This window comes from Engraulis encrasicolus, chromosome 6 (assembly GCF_034702125.1).
Source record: "Engraulis encrasicolus isolate BLACKSEA-1 chromosome 6, IST_EnEncr_1.0, whole genome shotgun sequence".
NCBI classification, from domain to species: Eukaryota; Metazoa; Chordata; class Actinopteri; order Clupeiformes; family Engraulidae; genus Engraulis; species Engraulis encrasicolus.
In genome coordinates this window covers 38,333,432-38,355,655 of record NC_085862.1, presented here as the reverse complement: position 1 = coordinate 38,355,655, position 22,224 = coordinate 38,333,432, and the positions used below count along the sequence as shown (strand labels likewise).

The window sequence follows — 22,224 nt, the reverse complement described above, 5'->3', positions numbered from 1 at the left end:
TAGCAGATTTTTCAAAACAATTGGGAGTTTGGACTTTCCAGAAGGACAGTGAATGCACTGCACTGATCAAATTTCAACAATGAGTTAATGCAAAAGAACAAGTACAATGTCTTGAAATGGTCATACCAATCTTGAGATATCACCATTAGTGAAAAAGAATGAATTTATTTGAACCAGGATGTCTAAAGAAGACAGATGAGTACCCTGACTGAATTAGAGGAGTTCTGGATAGAATAATTGGCAACTATTCAGTAGCACCAGGCAGTTGGAACATGTCTTCTTGTATAGCAAGTATCCACAGGCCATTAGATCAGCAAAGGTGAGCTCTACTTCATATGAATGGCAAGCTTATACCTTCTTTGGGGTGCCCATATTTATGCACACGCCTATTTTTGTTTAAATCCACATAAAATTGTTTCTGTAACACCTATGGAAATTCTTCCACTGCTGAAATGTTCCTCTTTCCCTACAGTTTAACGATGAATAAAACGATGTCATGATTTTCCAAAAGGGTGCCCAAACTTTCTCATGGCACTGTAGATGTTGTTTCATTGCATTCTGGGCTTAAAGGGACAGTTTGGTCAATTTCAACATGCAGTTGTATTGCTCACGCTACCCTTGACTTGTCAGTACCTGGTGATGGCACATTTTTCGGCTCAGCCCTTTCCGAGATATGAGCAATTCTAATGGGGGCAGCGTTTGTTTACATTTTTAAAAAATGAAACATAGGCCAACTCCAAATATTTTCCCAAAAGGTACTGCTGTTTGCTAGTTGTCCGCTGATGTTTTATAACCTTTTGGATGTTTTTGGGAATAAATAAAAATGTTTTTTTGAAATGTAAACAAAGAGCTGCCCCCATTACAATGACCAGGATCTCGGAAACGGCTGAAGAAGAAGAAAAAAAAATCTCAGGTACTGACAAGTCCAGGGTAGTGTGAGCATTACAACTGCATGTTGAAATTGACCAAACTGTCCCTTTAATTTGGGGGATGTCTCCATAGGGGCTGCTGTTATTAAGGTATGTGTTCACCAATAGCGACCTACGCTGCCTGAGCGACGGAAGTCATTATTTCTCTACGGAGAGTCGGCTACTAAAGCGTCCAAAACAAATTTGCCAGGACTGTCGTAAAAAAATTGATTTAAAGTATATATTTACTGGTTTTAGCTTAAAATTAAGGTTGTGCTGTAGGTTGAAGAAATTAACATTGGGATAATTAAGATGGGAAGACAAAAGACACCCTTTCTTAGTTGCTGGGCTTGGAATCATTACCATCTGAAACTGACAGTGGCTTCAAAGTCACACCAGGACATTTACATTTCTAAGGAAGGCCCGAAAATAGTGCCAAAGGGACTGTGAGGGGAGGTGTGTGTGGGGGGGGTTACAGATGTATAAAGATGTTTTTTACCAACTAGAAATTTGTGTGTAAGATAGGACAGTCTACCCGAAGGTCTTGTCTTATGCTCCCGGCGTCGATATAATAAACCTGCAGAAATCACCACAAGATGTTTAAGTTTCTTAATGTTTAGCCCACAGGACCGAAGTGACCAGAGCGACCAGTGCGAATTTCAGCGATTAAAGTCAAGCTAATATGAGCTAAGGTGCAGTTTGGCGAAAACCAATTGGAATGTTCATATCTCCAAATGTCCCAGGCTGACAGGCCAGAGCCATTATGTGATTAGCTAAATCAAGCATGTCAATATCACGTCCAGAGAACAAAGTGAATTCATGGTGAAACATCTTACATTGCAGGTGGCAGACGTATTTATCCTAAGTGACTTGCAATTGAGGACATATCGAGGACAAATGGTGTTCCTCCAGGCACTCCTGATACTATCTTTCTGTTTATCTTTTTGGTTCGCTCCTCCTCCTGTTGTCACCTCTACTACTTATCACCAGTGCCCATGTCATTTTGTCACCTCTTGTCAGTTTGATTTATGTGGCTCAGTGACTTCATTTCTGTTGTTGTGACGGGGTGTTAGTGTTTTCATCTGTCTGTGTTTGTGTGTGTGTGTGTGTGTTGGGGTCCCTCAGGTGGTCGTGCACGTCGGTGGGCAGCAGTCCGCAGTATAATATCTGCGAACAGATGATCCAGATCCGGGAGGACCACATGCGCTTCATCTCCGAGCTGGCCTGCTACAGCAACAGCGAGGTACAGACACGCACTTACGCACACGCATACACTTAGATACGTGCAGACGCACACATGCACATGTACATAATGTATACACACACAGACAAACACACATGCACATACACTCACAGCCTAAACCACCCTCCTTGCGCGCACACACACACACACACACACACACACACACACACACACACACACACACACACACACACACACACACACACACACACACACACACACACACACACACACACACACACACACACACACACACACACACACACACACACACACACACACACACACACACAAAGGTTTACATGGACAGGTTTCATCATGCATCCACTCTGGGATTTCTCTATCATTTTCTCTGACACATGGAAACAGACTCACTCCTTCTCTGTCACATGCACTCACGTCTAGATTGTCGACGGTATCAGTAATGTATAACACACATACAGTCACAGGCCACTTAATTAGGTACACCTTGCCTGTAGTGGGATGATAGGATATCATATTGGAATGGAAGGATATGACATCATAACACATGAGTTTATGTGTAATTCATTAATTACAAATTCTGTAATTAATAAGATATTTTTTGATCGCCTAACAGCACTAATTATTTGAGATACTGTTGTCTTTATAACAGCTCAAACCACTCTTGACCATTCTCCTATGACCTCTGCCATCAGCAAGACATTTTCACCCACAGAACCTCTTTTCACTGGATATTTTCTATTTTTTTTTGGTCCATTCTTTGTAAACTCTAGAGAAGGCTGTGCTTGAATATCCCCTTAGAGCAGCATCTATTAAAATAGTCAAACCAGCCCTTCTGGCACAAACAACCATGCCACATTCAAAGTCACTTAAATGATCTGTTCTTTTCCTGTTCTGATGCTCGGTTTGAACTGCAACATATCATCTTGACCATGTCATCATGGCTAAATACTTTGAGTGGCCGCCATGTGATTGGCTTATTAGAAATTTGCGTCAATGAACAGTTGGACAGGTGTGCTTAATAAAGAGGCTGTTGAATGTATGTGTACATGAACACACACACACACACATACACACACACACACACACACACACACACACACACACACACACACACACACATACACACACACACACACACACACACACACACACACACACACATGAGGGAGCACTTGTTACATCCCTATTAACGAACTGCAACACAGTCTTGTAATCATCCCTACATTGTCTAGATATCAATTTTGGTTCCCCAATTACCATGAGAGCTCTCTGATATTCATTGAGTCCCTTAATGTGCAGAGCGAGGGATGATTCAGCCGGCTTCATAGTACTGCTCCTCTCTCTCTCATTAGCGCTATACTCTGATATCATTTTAGTGGGTGGCTGGCTGTAATGGCTGTCCCAGACGTACGGTATGTGTCATTATGGGCTATAGATGCTATTGTCTACTAGCTGTGTGCTCCATTAGGTCTCCCACAGCCCGGGATCCCCATTAGTTTTAATGAGTTGCCATGGTTGCGGGTAGAGGGTGACGGGGGTGGTGAGGCTGAGGCTGGTGGCATGATGCCAGCTGGCGATGCGGGTACAATTGTGATAACTACCACCACCACCACTGCCACCATCCCCTCAATCCACCTTCTCCCTTCCCCCTTCCCCCTTCCCGCTCCCTTACCTCTTCTGACCTTCACTTACTGTGTTGGTCCCTTTGTCTGGGCTCATTAAGATTGGATGGGTTTTCATTGTTGCCAGGCATTTTTCTTGGAGCAATCTTACCTCAGCCTCAGAGAGGTCTAGTTGGGATAGCGTAGAATTGAGTGGGAGTGAGAAGCAGACTTTAAAGGTCCTATACATCATATTTTTTTCTGGTCGTCTTTTTCCCCCCAATTCTGCATTTATTTTCAAGAAGTTGCATATACAATATCAGAACATTAAAAGATTAATTTCTGGTGGTCTTCATCAGAAATTGTGTTTTTCATTTACAAACGTATACCTGTAGTTGATTTGTCATAAGCCTATATGGCACCACCATGACTTTGGCTTTTAAAGTTTACGTTTATAATGTACATGATTTTATGATGATAATATTTCTTAGTCAAGGCTTCATTCCCTTGCACATTAATACTATCATAAATGTGCACCTGTTCTTTTTTTTTTTTTTTTTAATAGTAATTTTGAGTTTATTTAGTCAAGCTTATCTCTAGCGCACATTGCTGCACTCCTCCTCTGCAGGTTCACTTTCATCAGCACACATAACTCCATGATTTATGCAATTGTAGTTTATTTTGGTTACCCTACTGTGCAGCTTCTAAGTTTTGCTACCCTTGCCTGAAGGGTAATCGGGAGCATTTGCCCATTAGAGGAAATCTTGTGTAAACAGTGTTGGTGCCTTTTAATAAGAACATCCATTTTTAGTCAGTTCTGTCCTGCTCTCAACAAATAACATGCACGTTATTCTCGGAGCAAATACTACAGGAAAGCCGGTGGTGTCATCTGAGGCAAATGTCATTCTCTCGCACCATCAACACAACAATGTAATATTCCGGGAATGGGCCAGCTATGATGAATACCTGTAATTATTACTGTAGTGATTTTGTATTAAAAAAAGAAGAAAAAAAAGAAAGAGATGACCTGCTCTGCTATGTGGCAAGTGTTTTTACAAGAGATGCTAGACTATCTGCTGAAACATTCAACATTAGAATATATACATGAAAGGTATTTTCTTTAAATGCAAGCCCCAAGCTAAGAAGTAGGATATATACACTAAAACCTTGGATAAAAGTACATTGAACCTCTCTATGCATGTCGAGCCATTTTGTATTTCGCTGTAGGCTGCTGTTCGCAGACCGGCTGTGGTTACACTGATTTTACAAACTGAACATTAGCTTGTCACCCAGTCATTAATGAGCCAGGCAAACACTGTGATTAGCAGCATAATACTTTCATTTGAAGGATGGGGCCAGGGCATTCTGAAAGGTTTCAATTACATCGTCTAAATTTATAACACAATATGGCTTTTGGAGAATATATATTTATAGTTTTGCCTCTCTACATGAAGGATAGATGCATATTAATTCATGCCACTCATCACTCTAGGCAAAACCATCACCAGACAAATGTTTTGAAATTCCCCAGACCAGTCAGAACTAATGAGGTTGTACCTTGTATAATAACACTATCCATCTCCATCCTCTGCTCTTAAATTTAAGTGTCATTCTTTCTCTCTCCCTCCATCCACCCTCTGTGCTGTCTGGTCTCAAGTCAAGTCAGTTTTTATTGTCACTTCTTCAGATGCACAAGACAAGTCATACAAGGAAAATTAAATTACGTTTTCTCTCTATACCATGCCAGGACATAGACATACACAAGACTGACATTTTACAGACTGACATAAAGTGCAAGACTGGACAGGTAACGGTGACGGAGTCTCGTCTGGTCTGGTCTAATCTAATCTGGTGTGGTGTGTTGTGTTGGCCAGGTGGTGACGGGCTCGGGTCGGCAGGAGGCCCAGAAGACAGACAGTGAGTACCGCAAGCTGTTTGACCTGGCCCTGCAGGGGCTGCAGCTGCTGTCCCAGTGGAGCGCACACGTCATGGAGGTGGTGAGTAACGCACGACACGTCTCTGGCCTCTACCAGGGTTGCCAGATTGTGTGGTTTCCCGCCCAATTGGCATTTGGGTTTATCAGCAAATGTATGGCCATAGAAATCAATAGAACTTTTTGGGTGGGATTTAGTAGCCTCGCGACGTCATCCTATGTACTCCACCCAAAGATTTTGGCTCTGCACATCGTCAGGCAAAAGCCTCGAGCTCGGTTCTCTCAGTGTTTAGCCAATCAGCAAACAGTTGAGAATCATGACGCAGAACTCTCCCGCGAGCTCCGTTACTGATTGGTTAAGGTAACTTTATTCACACTTTCGTTTTGTTATTTGTATGCTTTTGCGACGCTATATCGTAACAGGCATGCTAATAAAGCACAATATGGGTTTGAATTTGAGTTTGGAACTCCCATTAATTTAAATGATAGAGTAAGATCAGACCATCTACCACCCTCCACGGAGACGGATTCCTAATTACTTTTGCTAGACTGATTGACTGAGTCAACAGTTGGCTTTTCGCCCAGGCTAGAAATTTAGTGCTTCCAGGCGGGATTTGAGATGGGACTGGAAATAGTCAGTCTCATCTGGCAACCCTGGTTTCTACCCTCTGCTGTGGCCAGTGGAGCGCACACATCATGGAGGTGGTGTGTAAAGGCACACGTCTCTGGGAGCATTTCTCGAAAGCGTAGTTGTTAGCCAGTTAGCAACTTGAGTAGTTGTCAATGGGAAATTATATTGCAATCAACGGTAACACTTTATTTTAATGTTTCACTATTACAGTGGATCTACCACATTAGGTTCAGTGTATAATAACCAGTGTAACAATATTTAATATCATGTTATGTCAGTGTAAAACATGTTCCAACCCTAACCTTAGATGTAAGTACAAAAATGGTACATGATGTTTCACTGGTATTACATGGTATTAAATGTTGTTACACTGGTTGTTACACTGTACCTAATGTGGTAGATCCACTGTAATAGTGAACTAATAAAATAAAGTGTTACCCAAACAACAAAGTCGCTAACGTAGTTGGCAACTATAGTTTTGAGAAATGCACCCCTGGTCTCTACCCCCTGCTGTGGCCAGCCTTGCTCATTTACATGTGGAGACATGAAGCCATTAGTTTTGAAGTGGTGGAGTGTCTTTTAATCAGTAGAGCCGTCGTAGAGGCATGGGCAGAATACAAAGCTCCTGCTCTTTACCAGGAGAATAATTTAGGAAAGTATCTGTATCTTAATTTCATCTCTGAAAAATATGAAAGTATGATGCCTGACCTTTCAAAAGCATCTGCAAAGTTGCTTTTAAGCATATGTGATGGAAAACATTTTGGATTCCTGTCAATTCCTCATACGAACGCGCGCATGCACACAGGCACACACACACACACACACACACACAAATTTGTTTTGCTTTACAAAGACACTTATCAATGGCAGGCACATTCTTTGGTCGTTGAAATGGTTCTGAAGAATCTCCTCTAATTAGGTGTTTAAAGTTGTCACACATACTGGGACAAAATAACATCAATTTGACTCGTAAATTGCGCCTTGGCAAGTGCTGTTTGAAAAGCTGTTATTTGGGGGGTACAGTGCTCTTTTTTATAGAACATTCTTTTAGCCATATTTTATGTAACAAATTTCTCAACATATTTTGTTATCTTGTGTTTTTACTTCTGATTAAAATCTAATTTTTGTTTCTTTTTTTATTGCTGTTTTTACATAGTATTCCTGGAAACTCGTGCACCCTACGGACAAATACTCCAACAAGGAATGCCCCGACAACGCTGAAGAGTACGAACGCGCCACACGATACAATTACACCAGTGAGGAGAAGTTTGCTCTGGTGGAGGTCAGTGCTGTTGTTGAATAGCTGTCTACAAGTACTCAACCAGGGCCACTTATCACCCACACACGTCTTTTTGGTCCTTCAATCTCATGTAGTGATTATGACAACATATTGATTGACCAGGGGGGTATTTCATGGACATTGTTAAGTGGTAAACCTGGCTAAGTTAACCTACAGGAAGTGGTAAACGTGATAATAGATAGCCCACAGGTGTCATTTAGTAAGCTTGAGGAGAACGAGGACTCCATGGACTTCAATTAGATGATCTACTACCACTACCTCAAGGTTAACTTAACCTGGTTTATTGAGCCAGGTTCTTGGAATACCCCTCATGTTCCAGTTTATAGATATTTTTTTGTTCATGGCATGCCAAGTGTGGGTGTTCCAAGGCTGACTTATATTACTGATACCGCAATGTAGCCGGGGCCTGCCCCTGCGGCATTGAATTTCAAATTTGAGTCATTCTGATGCATCTTCTGTATGTATTCTCAGTTCTCCCTCGACAGAAAAAAAGATCTGCCATCATCGAAAAATGTATGGCTACGTTTTAAAGTGTTTATGAAACGAAAACAAAGTAAAGGAATTGGACCATTTCCAGGACAGATTCTGACAGTTCTAAGCCTTGTGAATAAAATGGGATATTGTCTGGGTGATATTTTGTCCTAAAAGTCATTTTAAAACGTTCCCAAAAAGTGTTATGTTCGTTTTCTTTGGTGACATGCAAATTTTATGCAAATGATATGCGTGACATAAAAGGGGGGAGTTCACCTCATTCCACCTTGTTCAGATCAATGGTGGCTAGTACCAAACCAAAGCGCAGTGTCAAGCAGTGTGTTGCTGGAGGGCCGAACGGTGCCAGCTGCAAAAATGGCTACTTGACAGAAGGAATATCTTTGCACAAGTTCCCTTCTGTGAAGAATGATGGAACTGTGGCCAACTGTGGAGAAGGCTAAAACAAGGGCTCTGTGGATCCAATTCGTACGCAGGCACCGGTGTGGCAGCTTTTGTGATATGCACCGGATTCTCATCCGCCCTGTAGGCTATGTGCTTGTAGGATAGACTGAGTAAAGTTAAGTATAGAGTACAGTTGGGCTAAATCAAATATGCCTGTGTAACAATTAGACTCTGATCTAATTCCAAAGTGTAGGCATAACATAAATGACAGCCCCAAAACATTTGCTGACCATATCGAAGATTGTGTAATCTCTGTTTATGTTGACATTCGCTACCTGCCATACATTTGTCCCACATCGCTTGCCATAGCCTCGTACAAGCAGATGTACATGTGGATGAGAATTCCGGTGCATATCACAAAAGCTGCCACACCGGCGTGGTTTTGAAGCAAGCTCATGGTCACTGTTGTGCTCGGCACATTTCCACCCCTCGTGCTTCACCACAAATGTGGAGATCGCGGGCATGGTTGGACTGAAGAGAATGCTATTGTCTCAAGCAGTTCCAATAATTGACATCGCCGGCGTGCAGACTGAAACTGCCCCTGTAACTGCTCGTGCACTGCTTTGCTTTAGGCTACGTTTTACCTTGTCCATCTGCTTTGTATGTTGTTTTCAGGAAAGGGTAATGCACATTACATGCTAAACCGATGCAAATGCTCTCGGGATATGCACTTTGTTGATTGCCATTCAACTGGTCAATAAATTGGTTTTGGGATATCCGCGCTTCAGCCTCCGTGGTGCTCTCGGTCGAGGACAGCCAACTCACAGACTGGGCTACTGCTTAGCGAATAAACGGAGATGCATATAGCGTAGGCCTACTTTTTTTCTCTCTTCTTCTTTTTTAGGATTTCGGGGCTGCTCCAACAGCCTATTACCTCCGTTTTTTCTCTAGTTGATAATATTTTTGCATGTACATGCATTTCAATCACACTATATCGCGCAATTGAATCAAAATGCCCCCCATTTGTCAACAAATACACACGCCATGTCATCTTTGGGTCATGGCAAAGCACCCTTAGCAACCGTAACCATAAAGAAAACAAACTGTCAGGCTAGGTCAACAATCGTCACTTCGCCTGTCAGACATGTCACTTTCTGCAGATGTATCAGTGCCTCTGAAATAGATTTGTGCTGCTGTTTTTTTTTTCCTCATGAGGTTGGATGTGTGGTTTTTCGACACGCTGATGTTTGTATCAGAATTTTGGTTCCTTTATAAGATGTGGGTCCATCAAATGTGTGTTGTTTTCTCAGATCGCCATACTAGCAAACCAGGGACTCTCCTCTTTGATGTCACAGCCCAGCTCATTAGTCACAGCAAATTTCACAGAATTCACACTTTGAGTTGCCATTTTCACAAGTTCCTCCAGGATGATTGGGTTCAAAGTCTCATCAATGCTATCAGAAAAAACAAGGCTTTAATGGGAATGACCGTTTGTTTTCGTTTCATAAACACTTTAAGAATTAAAAGTGCAATTAGTTGTAGCCTTGTATGTGAGCATTCTAGCCTAGCCACCCCCACTACTACTAAAATAAAATAAACAGCCATTTATACATTATAGGTTTTACTGCAAGCACAAAAGCACAACAAATACCTCTTAATGTATGTCCTCTACAAGTCTTCTGTTGTCCAGTCTTGCACTTTAAATGTCTGTATGAGCACTGTCTATGTCCATACTGTCTTAAGTCCATGTATAAGTACTGTCTATGTCCTTACCTAGATTAGTCTATGTCTGTATGGGAAAGCAAGAAATGTAATTTCAAATTCTTTGTATGACCAGTGCATGTAAAGAAATTGACAATAAAACCTACTTGACTTGACTTGACTTGAAGTGAGGAATGAAAGAAAGATCAGTGAAATCTTTCAGTGAAATCTTTAAAGCTTTCAACCTAATGACCGTGTGCGAATGTGTATCAAGGATCAAAGATCAAGGATGGTTTACTGCCTACATACTTAGACACCTCTGTATAAGATTGAGTGCAATAAATTGTCCTGTGCCAAAAGTGAAGCAGGAGGAAGGTCAATGATTTGATAGATACATTAAATAAAAAGGAAGATGTGGGTGCACTCTGTAAAGCTCAAGCATGAAGATAAGTTTATAATTACACAGCTTGTGTGTGTGTGTTTGAGTGTGTCTGTGTGTGTCTGCGTGTGTGTGTCTCTGTGTGTGTGTGTGTGTGTGTGTGTGTGTGTGTGTGTGTGTGTGTGTGTGTGTGTGTGTGTGTGTGTTTCTGTGTGCAGGTGATGGCCATGATCAAGGGTCTGCAGGTGTTGATGGGCCGCATGGAGAGTGTCTTCAACCACGCCATCCGCCACACCATCTACTCAGCGCTGCAGGACTTTGCCCAGGTCACCTTGCGTGAGCCGCTGCGGCAGGCCATCAAGAAGAAGAAGAACGTCATCCAGAGGTACTGTACAGGAAGCCACAAGGGACAAACACAGCTAGAATTTGATCCCCCCCGTCACTATATTTGTTTTCCGTCCAGTGGTCCTCAAATCAATCCACTTTTCCCCTACTGAATGGCATCATATCTTTATTGTTAAGTAGTTGCTTTTCAAAAAGCTTGGTGTTTGATTTTGACAGGTTGTTATGAAATAAATAGGGATGATAGTCATTAAGGTCGTGTGTGCGTGTGTGTGCGTGTGTGTGCGTGTGTGTGCGTGCGCGTGTGTCCTTTTTGCTTGCACAGTCAGGAAGCTCATCTTTGTGATGGGTTTTGTGTGGTATGACGACAGCAGGCTGTGGCGTATTGTATGTTAAATGCAGCAGTGAGAGAGCTTACTGGTGCGAGGCTCCTGTCAAACAGCTATTTTTTCAGCAGTAGGTGGTCGGTCTCTGTAATCTTTGTCACTGTAACCTTGGAGATTTTTGATTCTGGGTCAACAAGATTCTGAGAAAGCCAGGTTACTGTGCCATTCATGAATAAGGTTGTAAAGAGACAACTCAATGTTCTCCTTTTGAAATGAAATTTTACTGTCTTTGTCTTTTCAGAAACAAATGTAAATATTCAACCAGATATTGCATATAGTTACTGTAAATCATTGAGAGCATTACTCCCCCCTTCTCTTCCTGCAGTGTACTTCAGTCCATCCGTAAGACCATCTGTGACTGGGAGACTGGCCGTGAGCCCCACAATGACCCAGCACTGCGCGGGGAGAAGGACCCCAAGGGGGGCTTCGACATCAAGGTTCCCCGCCGGGCTGTGGGACCCTCCAGCACCCAGGTAACCACCTTGCCCCATCCCCTCCAGTACCTGATGTCCTAACGCCCAAACCCACAACTAGTTTTAGGTGATGCTGTATTGCAAACAGTTTTGACCTAGATGGGAGTATTTCATTGATTTAGTGACCTGATTTATGAGAGCTCACACAGGAGCAGAGTTTATTCAGTAGCACAGAGAAAGGAGAACAACGGTTTTACCAAAGATTCTTTAATTCTAACAGAATTAACCATCTCTGGTTTTACTACAGATTATAATTATTCTTACATTTATTCAGCTTGCTTTTGACCAAGACCTCATTTATTTTGCTTATTTATTTTGTTTTAGACTTGATTAAACATATTTTTTGCTCCGAGCAAGCGTGTTCGTTCCCATATGCAATTTGATGTAGCTTCTCTCATGCAGATCACAAACCCGCGTGCCGGGATGTGAGCATTTTACTTCAAAGCCGAAGGACCCGACCAGTCCTCTGGAGACAGATAAAGTGTGCTAGACTCGTACGTTTTTGGCAGACCGCCTTGATCTGACAGCCACAAGAAGCCCTTGATGATGAAGCATTTGTAAAAGCACTTATATATGCACATATCACCTTAGAGAATTGCCTTCATGCCGTCTTTGTTTATGTTGGGTCCGGATAAAAGCCTCTCTTTGACTATGATATGAAGACGTGTCAAACATTCCGGCACGTAGCAAGAACAAGCACAGCTGCTACTCTGACCTTCGTTTCTGAATGCATGCATTCATTCTGTGCTTCAGAGCGGTCAGTTTTCCAGGCTCTTTGAACCACTGTTGATTCCTAGTATTTCACCTGAATGTCCTAGAATGTTGTTTGCTTTCATGCTTTATTTATTCATTATTGCTTGCTTTTCACTCAAAACTGAAGAAAAACGTTTTTCATAAAAGATGACAAAAGTACTTCATTTTAAAGATGGCCGAGATGACAAGCTGTCCTGCCTGAAGTGCTACAGTTTCAAGGCTTATTACTGGCAGGAGGCTGCCACAGAGATGTTGAGATTGAATGAATAAGCGATTGAATGCTGTTTGTTTTGTTTGTTGCTATTTTGATGGCATTTACAGGCAGCGTCTGAATAGCTCCATGCCAGCGTTCAGGTTGGACATAACAAGCTGCTGATGGGGGTTGTGTTTACAATAATTTCCTTGAATCTTTTCAAGAGGAATATACAAAGGTATTGCAAGGTAGAGGACCTTGGCTGTCCCCGTAGGCAGAATCAGGAATATGGAGCTGCTCTGTTTTGACAGAAAAGTAATAGCCGTTAGAAAATAAAACAAAATGTGTAGCGACTGGCATCTGAAGTCGATGAAGCACCTAATTTTCAGCGTTTGAATAGTCGGCAGTAACTGTAGACAGTTTCTGAAGCCATTTGAGACACCTGGGCTTAAGGTCAGATTAGACTTCAGCAACTGCGAGCGTGAAAAGTCGCGTGGGAGTGGCCACGAACCAATTTTGTATTCATGCATCTGCGAGCTCTGCGAGGTCCGAGGTCTCGTTGCCAGCCACATTTGAAATTGCGCGATTAGGCTACTTTCACTACATTGTAAGCACTGCGGTCATTATTAAGCAATGTTGCTTTCTATCCCGGTTAGCTAGGTATTTTCACACAAATTGCAAAGGCAATGCAGTGGTATCATTATCTGACATACCCAGTCTGTTTTCACGAGCAGAAAATGCAAGCATGTAAAGACAGTTGATTCTGCCGATGTGTGTTTACATTCGGTGGAGGAACGGTAGTAAAACCGCAGGCATTGTGCCACGAGTGTTCAACTGATGCATTGTTTGTTACTTAGCTTAGCTTCGTGTATTTACACACATTAATAAAGTTTTTAACAGAATACAGCTCTGCTCTCGCAAACTACTGGCATTGCGCTGCCACAAGAACAGAACAAGGAAGTAGCGAGACGACCAATCATAGTGCCTTTTTGTCTGCGTACTCCGCGTCCGTCCGACGGATAGTTAGAATTTTTTCGAGGCGCTAGACGACGGGCGCAGAGCCTCTGAGAGGGGGGCGTGGACTCGCATAGACAGAAAACGGACGGACGCAGATTCTATGCGAGCGAAGCATAAATCTAGCTTTAGTCTGTAATTGGGATCAAATGTCACCCATTTCACCAGGATTCATTTTATTTTGTCCAAAAGTTTCTGCATGTTTCTGTCTGTGGCAGATCACTGACAGTCAGAGTTGACAGAGTCTGACTTGTCTTAAATGTCATATTAATGTCACATTTTAATATTTGTCCTTGTACAGAAATGTGAGTCATATTTTCAACTTTGACAGCATGACTGCTTTACTGCTCAGCCATTCACATTATCTGACAATTCTCTGCTTGTGTGTGCAGTTCAACATAAATCCTTGTGGCTGTATTTATCCATTTTGATAATCGTTCATTTCAGCATTAAATCCAGTTTAGACCTACTGTATGATTAGTATCATCTCTGAAATAAACCTGTGTAATTACACTCCTGCCATATCATTTCCATAACACTGATGTACGAACACTTTTTGACTTGGTCTTCATACTGTACAAATAATTATCTCACACCATTTCACATGCAACATTTCATCTGATATCATGAACGTAATTATCGCAGCATTCAGCCACTGTAAATAAGAGCATGGTGAGAGTAGCACTGAGGAGATCACAAACTAATGTGACCGTATCAACTACCTAATTTTTTGGTGTTTTCATTTTTATGCCCATTCGCTGTGGCTATAAGAGGGTCCCTTGTGGTGGTGTCTGTGGCTGTGGATACGAGCGTGAGTTTGTGTATTACTGTGAGCGTGTACTCCTCCTACTCAGCTGCACTGTTCGTGGTTTATTGAGCTGTAATCACACACCTACAGGCTGAATAGCATCAGCCATCGACTAACAGGTAGCAGCCGTGTGCAATAGCTGTGTATGGGAGTCAGATATCATTGACTGCCTCTGACTCTGCCTGCTTCATTCGGCCTGTGATTGATTTCTCAACGTGGGGGCCTCACCCGCAGGCCCCACTCGACTACACCACAGCCTGCTCTGCTGTTTTTGAGTGCTATAACCAGAGCCCTTTAATCTGTGGGACTCCCATCGGTAGATAGGCGCCCTGACACTTCATGATCACAGTGTTGGACCCTTTGAATTGAGGTGTTCACCTTGTGGTTGTGCTTTAAAAGAGGGCTTTTCGCTTGAGTGCTGTGTATTTTCTTTTCTGTGTGTGTGGTGAGGGCAGGGGGTGGAAAAGTTTGAATCGAAACCCCATATGACATTCTCTGTGATCTGGACCTAGATGCCTGCATTCTTAAACCACTACAACATTTGAACATTTCTATTTTTGAGGACTGCAGTTAGAGATTTTTAACAGACATCCCATTTCCCCATTTCCCAGGGCTGCTTAGGCGTGTGTTTTGGAATTTTAATAAGCAATTGAGGTGCAAATGACTGAATTTGTATTCCATTTAGTTTAGTTTGCATTACTGTGCAGAATGTTCTGCGAAATGAGCTGAAAAATCTGAGTGACTATCTGCTAAGTTTGGAGGAATGGGCCGTGTTTTGGTAATGCCGAATCCGACACAGTTCCTCTTCCAACCAGTGTAGGGTGACCAGAGACGAAAGCTATTTAGTGTTGCTTCAATGTGGTTATTGATCTAGTCCTTTCCTTTGTCCTGACACCTCTCTGCACAATTCCTCCTTTTCCTCCTTCTCCCCTATTCACGGTGTATATAAATTTGGCTTTAAGCTCATGTTAGTACATGTGATTTCATCACTCTTCCCCAGTGGACCTTAACAAGATGACGACCATGTTGGAGTCTCTGGCTATGTCTCAAATGACACACTTTTGTCAGTGCACTGACAGTCAGTGCATAGTGCACACAGTGCACTGAGGTCTTTAGTGCATAGTGTCATGGAAAAATTTGAACACTATGCACTGTACCCTCGCTGGAAGTGACGGCTGAGCATGGCATTAGCTCGCCAAAATATGAATTGGCTACTGTTTACAATGCACAACGTCTGGTGCTTGTATTTCCATGTCCTTCACCCCAAAGGACAACAATCACACATACACTACTTTGGTTGGCATAAAAAGGTTGGTGTCCCATCAACATTACTTACAGAATTAGGAGACTGTTGACCAAACTCTTCCACTGAACTGAATGCCACATTTCCTCCGTGTCATTGTCAACATGGCCGCCGTTTAGTGTGTGCAGTGTCCATTATTCAAGCACTACATTTTTCCGCCATTGTTAGGGGATCATCCTGGCACTTTCAGTGCACTAGCTCAACTGAATTCTTCAGCGTGAGCGCCCTATGCACTGAAAAACAGTGCCCGAAGTGCCCAAGTGCGTGATTTGAGACACAGCCTCTGACTCAGACACAATTCCACTTCCAATATGTAGGGCGACCGACCGGAGGCAAAACTACTTGCTGTATGCTCATAGTTTTACTCTCATCCTCTTGTCCTATCTAATCCACCTTATTGTCGACAGTTACAAGGGTGACGCCATTAACATATTGCTAGTGCTAAATCGTTTGCTATGTTTCGGTTAGGCTTCCCTTCTGCATCGGACTGGAAAATCTGCAAGAGTGATACAACGTTGAAATGGCCGAGCACTGCAGAATAAGGTGGCCAATTAACCAATAACCCTTTGATCTGTGTCTCCCTCTGTGTAGCTGTACATGGTGAGGACCATGCTGGAGTCCCTCGTGGCGGACAAGAGTGGCTCCAAGAAGACCCTCCGCAGCAGCCTGGAGGGCCCCACCATCATCGACATCGAGAAGTTCCACCGGGAGTCTTTCTTCTACACGCACCTCCTCAATTTCAGCGGTACGCTTACTCTTTACCTTAGCAGAGCAGGTTAATACAGAAGTAAAGGCAAAGCAAAAACTCTAAAGGGCCGTACACACACATAGCTGCTATTTGCTAGCTTCTCGCTTGCTCGTCTACTCGCCTCTGTTTCATGAAACGTTTGCTGAAAGTTCCCGTGGCTTTAACTGCCAATGAACAGGCGAGAAGTACCGAACTCTGCCTTCCAATTGGTTACTCGCTTACTCGCCTCGCTCGAAGATAAAATATTTTCAACTCGGGATCCGCCCACATCGCATCGCTTGTACAGTACTCGCCTACTCGCCTGCTAGTCTCGCTGGAACACATCGACATTCTATTGAGTTCATTCGCTGAGCGAGTAACTAGCAGCGACGTGTGTGTACGGCCCTTAAGGCACGAATAGACCTGACGCGACTTGAGCGATTCCAGCGATAGAAGTATTTGACTTTGTTTTGAGTCTGGCGACAGAAGAGACAAAATCGATTTGGGCGACTAATTTTAGCGACAGTTTGTAGGGCCTCAGCGAATATTATGCAAATCTGTTATGATGCGGTCCGGCGACAACCGCCACAGCCAATGGGAAAGTTGGATTGTTTGCATTATGCTTTTAACGGACGTACTCTGTCGCTTTTATCGCTTGTATCGGTTTTACTGCACAGTCCAGCGATTCTGTCACTTGATCGCCTGGTTATTAGGTACTCATTAGGTGCTGTACAATAACTAGTGTAACACTAACAACTATGTAATATTTCTGTAGTAGTTATGCTACTAACTTATGTAGTAATACTTCTACTAATATGTATACTTCTTAATACACCTCTGCAGCTCAGACACGCACAATGCTAGCAGGTGCGTTCTGTGCCGCGAAAAAATGGTTTTATCACTGCCTTCATTTCAAAACCACGTCAAGTTTTGAAACTCTTTGACTCTGATGCACTCCATCATTTAAATAGTTCACTCAAAATTTCCGTGAAACTGGAGGGCGCAAAGCTTGTATCAGTAATGTGACACAAACTTTTTATTGTCTTCTTGGAATGCCCTTGTTAACCTTAAACAACCCCGCACAAATCCCCTATTTATTAAGCAGGCCATGAGACAACCCAAGCTTCACAAACTTCAAACAAATCAAAACAACCACTGCGGAGGCAGCTAAGCTTGTGCCCCCAAATATTAAAAAGCAAATTCAAATTCATGGAGGCCCTTGCTGATTCTTTTTTGTGTTTTGGATCGCATCCAGCCTTAATAGAATACAGAGTGTCACATTGCTAATACAGTCTTCAGGGGTCACCAACCAACGAAATGTCAGACTCTGTGTGTTGGTTCCACAATTAACTTATGTCTCAAATACTCGGGAGTGTAATTCGCACAAACTCCACATATGCATAGATGTAGTTTAGTTACATGCTCGTGGTCAAATGCACAGTAGATGTACTTGCATTGTTTATGCTGTGAATCTCATGCAATGCAACACTGCATATGGTAAACAAAGAATAAAAAGACGTTCCAAAAAATGTGTGGTGGTCAAATGGTAAATATTTTTGAAATTTTGTGTATGTTCCATTAGAGACCTTGTAGTTCCATGAGCTAATCTCTCAAATACTCAGGAGAGTAACGTGCACACCATAACTCCACATAGCATAGATGATGGCACTGCTAACTGGTTGTGGTCATATGACAATATCGTAAGAAATGGAAATCATTATTTTAATTTATTATTCCCGTTCCATCAGAGACCCTGCAACAGTGCTGTGACCTGTCCCAGCTGTGGTTCCGGGAGTTCTTCCTGGAGTTGACCATGGGCCGCCGCATCCAGTTCCCCATCGAGATGTCCATGCCCTGGATCCTCACCGACCACATCCTGGACACCAGGGAGGCCTCAATGATGGAGTGAGTGCCCTACAACACAGTCTCTGTCTCTCTGTCTCTTTTTCTTTCTGTCTCTCGCTTGCTCTCTCTTGCTGTCTCTCTGCCTCTGTCTGTCTCTGTATCTTTCTTTCGCTCGCTCGCTCGCTCTCTCTCTCTCACACTCACACACACACACACACACACACACACACACACACACACACACACACACACACACACACACACACACACACACACACACACACACACACACACACACACACACACACACACACACACACACACACACACACACCCATACAGCACAGAGTACCACTAGCACACAGTCATGTTCACGTCAGATTGTTATGACCATGCTAGTGTTAACAGTAAGCTAGTGTTCAGTGTGACAAGATGCGCGTCTGTTTTGCATGTGTGTGTCAGTATGTGTGCACATCAGTGTGCATGACGCAATGCTTTACTATCTCTGCAGATACGTGCTGTATCCCCTGGACCTGTACAATGACAGCGCCCACTACGCCCTGACCAAGTTCAAGAAGCAGTTCCTCTACGATGAGATCGAGGCAGAGGTAAGGCCCCGCGGAGCCTCAGCATAGCCTAGCCTAGCACCAGCACCAGCACCGCTACTGGTCATACATTGTTGTTATAGACACTGCTCTGCGGTGACTGCACCCTGTGTGATGATGATGCATTTCCCCTTGTGGACTGTCTGTCTGTCTGACTGACTGGCTGACTGACTGTCTGTCTGTCTATCTATTCATCTGTCTCTCTATTCATCTCTTTTTCTGTCTGTCTATCCATCTATCAATCACCACTGCCACCACCATACAATGTCAGAATGACCCTGTTGTTGGCCCCCTTTCTCCCTAAGCCCTGGACAAATTAGTCCGGGAGCCGTGGGGTTGAACACAGATTTCTTTGATAAAGTTTTTTTTTTTGCTTTATCTGATAGATTTTAGGCAAGTCTTCAAGATTTCAGACGATGCCCGGTGATATCCCTTGAGCATTTCCAGATTTTGAGCCTTTATTGTCCCATAAATGCAAATTATGACAAAAAACTAAAGACACCTAATATTACTGTGAATAATGTTACAAAATGTACCAAATTGCTTATATTACCTGAAAAACATTCACATTGGACTGCCTTAACACTGCCCTTATTGAAACAAACCCAATATGGGATAATAATTAACCCTTTCATAACAGCAATCCCACAAATAAGGCGAGACACTGTAGGTGAATAGGGTATTTTTTTAACTTGCAGATATCAATATGAAACTTTATCAGATGATTACTCGTATGAATTGGAGAAAAAAATATATTACACGTTTTCTATATTTTATGTTTAAATATGCTAATTAGGCTATTATCTAATTAAAAATTCACTAATTTGCATATATTTTGATGCAATGAATCTGACCACCTGAAAATGCCAGCTTCAAAAGTCCTTTTTTATTTTGTTAATATCGTACATACAAGAATATTTACTGTGGTTAATTGTGGCTATCTCCTTTTGTTATCCAGGTACAGAGAAAATACTGCTAATAACCTTAAAAAAATGCGATTTCGGCCTATTTTTATGCATTTAGTTATATAAATCAGGTCATGATGACAAATCAAGAAATGCCTCAGTAACAACATTCACAACATTGCTTAGAATAAGACTGTAAAGTATTGAACGGATTGTGCCATTTATGAGATCCTGCATAACATCACATCATGACAACGTACATGACAACATCGCCGGTAGGTAGCCTACCACAAATAGCCAACATAAAAGCCCCCCCCCCACCCCCACCCCCCCAAAAAAAAGGACAACAGAGTGTGGGGGTAACTGGTGAGCAGTCGTTGGCTGTTCCAAAAGATGAGTAAAGAAATGACATACATCCAGTGTATCCAGACTGGTATTGAATGATCACTTAAATCCATAAAGCCATCAAATAAGAACTACATGCATTTAAATTTACACAGAAACACCTATATACACTGCAACATACAGTACCGCACGCTCAGAGACAGTGTGATAGAGAGAGAGAGAGAGGTCTAAACATAGGAAAACAGCTATACATTATATATACTGTTGAGTCAAAAAATTAAGTCAATCCAGTGTATCCTGACTGGTATTAAATGAGCACTTAAAAGTCCATAAAGCCGTCAAAAAAGACATGTACATACATTTAAATTTGCACAGAAAGACCTGTCTACACCTATACAACATACAGAGTCCTTAACACCTAAAACACCTATGCCTACATTATATACACTACACGCACACGCACGCACGCACGCACGCACGCACACACACACACACACACACACACACACACACACACACACACACACACACACACACACACACACACACACACACACACACACACACACACACACACAGTAAAGCTCACACAACATTGGTTCGGCAGCATCCCAGCCGAAAACATGCACAGAAAATGGTGCAAGGCACACGGTTTACAGCACAGCTACATTTCTTTGAATTGCAGGGGCTTTTACTCTTGCAACCACATCTGATCATCTGTAAAATGTAGTCTGGTGCCACTTTGACATTTTCTGGAACACTTATTGGTATCAGTGCTTTGTTGCATGGGTCTTTCTTCCATCCAAATGCTTCAGGAGATAGTTCAGGTGGAGTGTGAACCAATGTCCTCCACAATATTGCCTGAAAATGAACCCTTTTCACATTCTCAAGAAATGCCTCTGTTGTTGGTGGAAGAGCAGCCAGGTTAGGTGAAGATAAATTACCTTTCCCATTCTTTTTCCCCATACCACCAACCTTGTATGTGACATGCTGATACTGTCTGGAATGCCATAACATGCCGACACAAAGTTAGTGGCCTCTCTGGAAAGTAGGGCTGGTAACATTAACCAGAAATTAAATTCTCTAAATAAATGTGTCTTAAAATATGGTCCGAATATCGAATATATTCGAATATTATTATTAATGAGTTTTTTTTTCCCCGCGGTGAAAATCACGCAAAAAACGAGCACTGTGCACGGAATAGACACTTTAAACAATGGGGAAAAGGCTATTGCATATCGTTCTACCCGTTTATTTTATGCTGGAGATCGAATAGATACAATTAGTGTTAAAAACTCGAAGTGGGAAAGTAGACACACGGCACTAGCCAGGCTGTGCCCGCCCTCCTAGTGGCGCAACACTTTGAACGTTGATGATAATCAGGCAAACACGGTGTGAAAGACTATCTTGGTCCGTAACTGGCGACTGTAGATGTTAGAAGCAACCAGCAATGTTGTTTGGTCATAAGTAGCCTAAATGTCACTCTTAATTTAGGGCGTATTCATTCAGACCAGGATTGATAGACTTTCGTTTTGACCAAACGCTGTGTTTCTATCACCTGGAGTTGGTACGGGGGACCCAGATAGTCTTTCACAACGGCACCTTCGCGGATGCACGCTCCCTCTCTCTCACTCACCCACACACCAACATGATCTCCAAAAATGCTGTGCTCCTGGACACGGATGGGGACACAAAATCCGTGTCCAGGAGCACGGATTTAGCCAAAATTCCGTGCTCCTGGACACGGAATTGTTTTCCGTGCTCCTGGACACCGAATTGTTTTCCGTGATGGACACAGAGAAGTGCTTTCTCTATAGGCTACTCCCACAGCTCTATGTTTCCACAGTATTGTGTTTTCTCAGGATTTTTCTTATTTCAAATATTTTTTCTTTAAAAAAAAACATTTCCTACTGACAGGTTAAGGTTAGGGATTGTTTTGGTCTGGGCACAGCTAGTTTTCTTTCATTCATT

At 42.6% G+C, this 22,224-nt stretch overlaps 1 protein-coding gene across 2 annotated transcripts in view; it reads left to right on the top strand.

Moving 5' to 3' along the window:
• Nucleotides 1-22,224, top strand: part of cyfip1 (cytoplasmic FMR1 interacting protein 1) — an 83,507-nt gene that overhangs the window by 28,156 nt on the left and 33,127 nt on the right. For both annotated transcript variants that reach the window (XM_063201520.1, XM_063201521.1), the window contains 8 exons: nucleotides 2,034-2,151; nucleotides 5,612-5,734; nucleotides 7,458-7,583; nucleotides 10,773-10,939; nucleotides 11,608-11,755; nucleotides 16,418-16,571; nucleotides 18,302-18,458; nucleotides 18,910-19,006. In XM_063201520.1, the coding sequence (XP_063057590.1) occupies nucleotides 2,034-2,151; nucleotides 5,612-5,734; nucleotides 7,458-7,583; nucleotides 10,773-10,939; nucleotides 11,608-11,755; nucleotides 16,418-16,571; nucleotides 18,302-18,458; nucleotides 18,910-19,006 (1,090 nt within the window). The remainder of the gene's footprint in view (nucleotides 1-2,033; nucleotides 2,152-5,611; nucleotides 5,735-7,457; nucleotides 7,584-10,772; nucleotides 10,940-11,607; nucleotides 11,756-16,417; nucleotides 16,572-18,301; nucleotides 18,459-18,909; nucleotides 19,007-22,224) is intronic.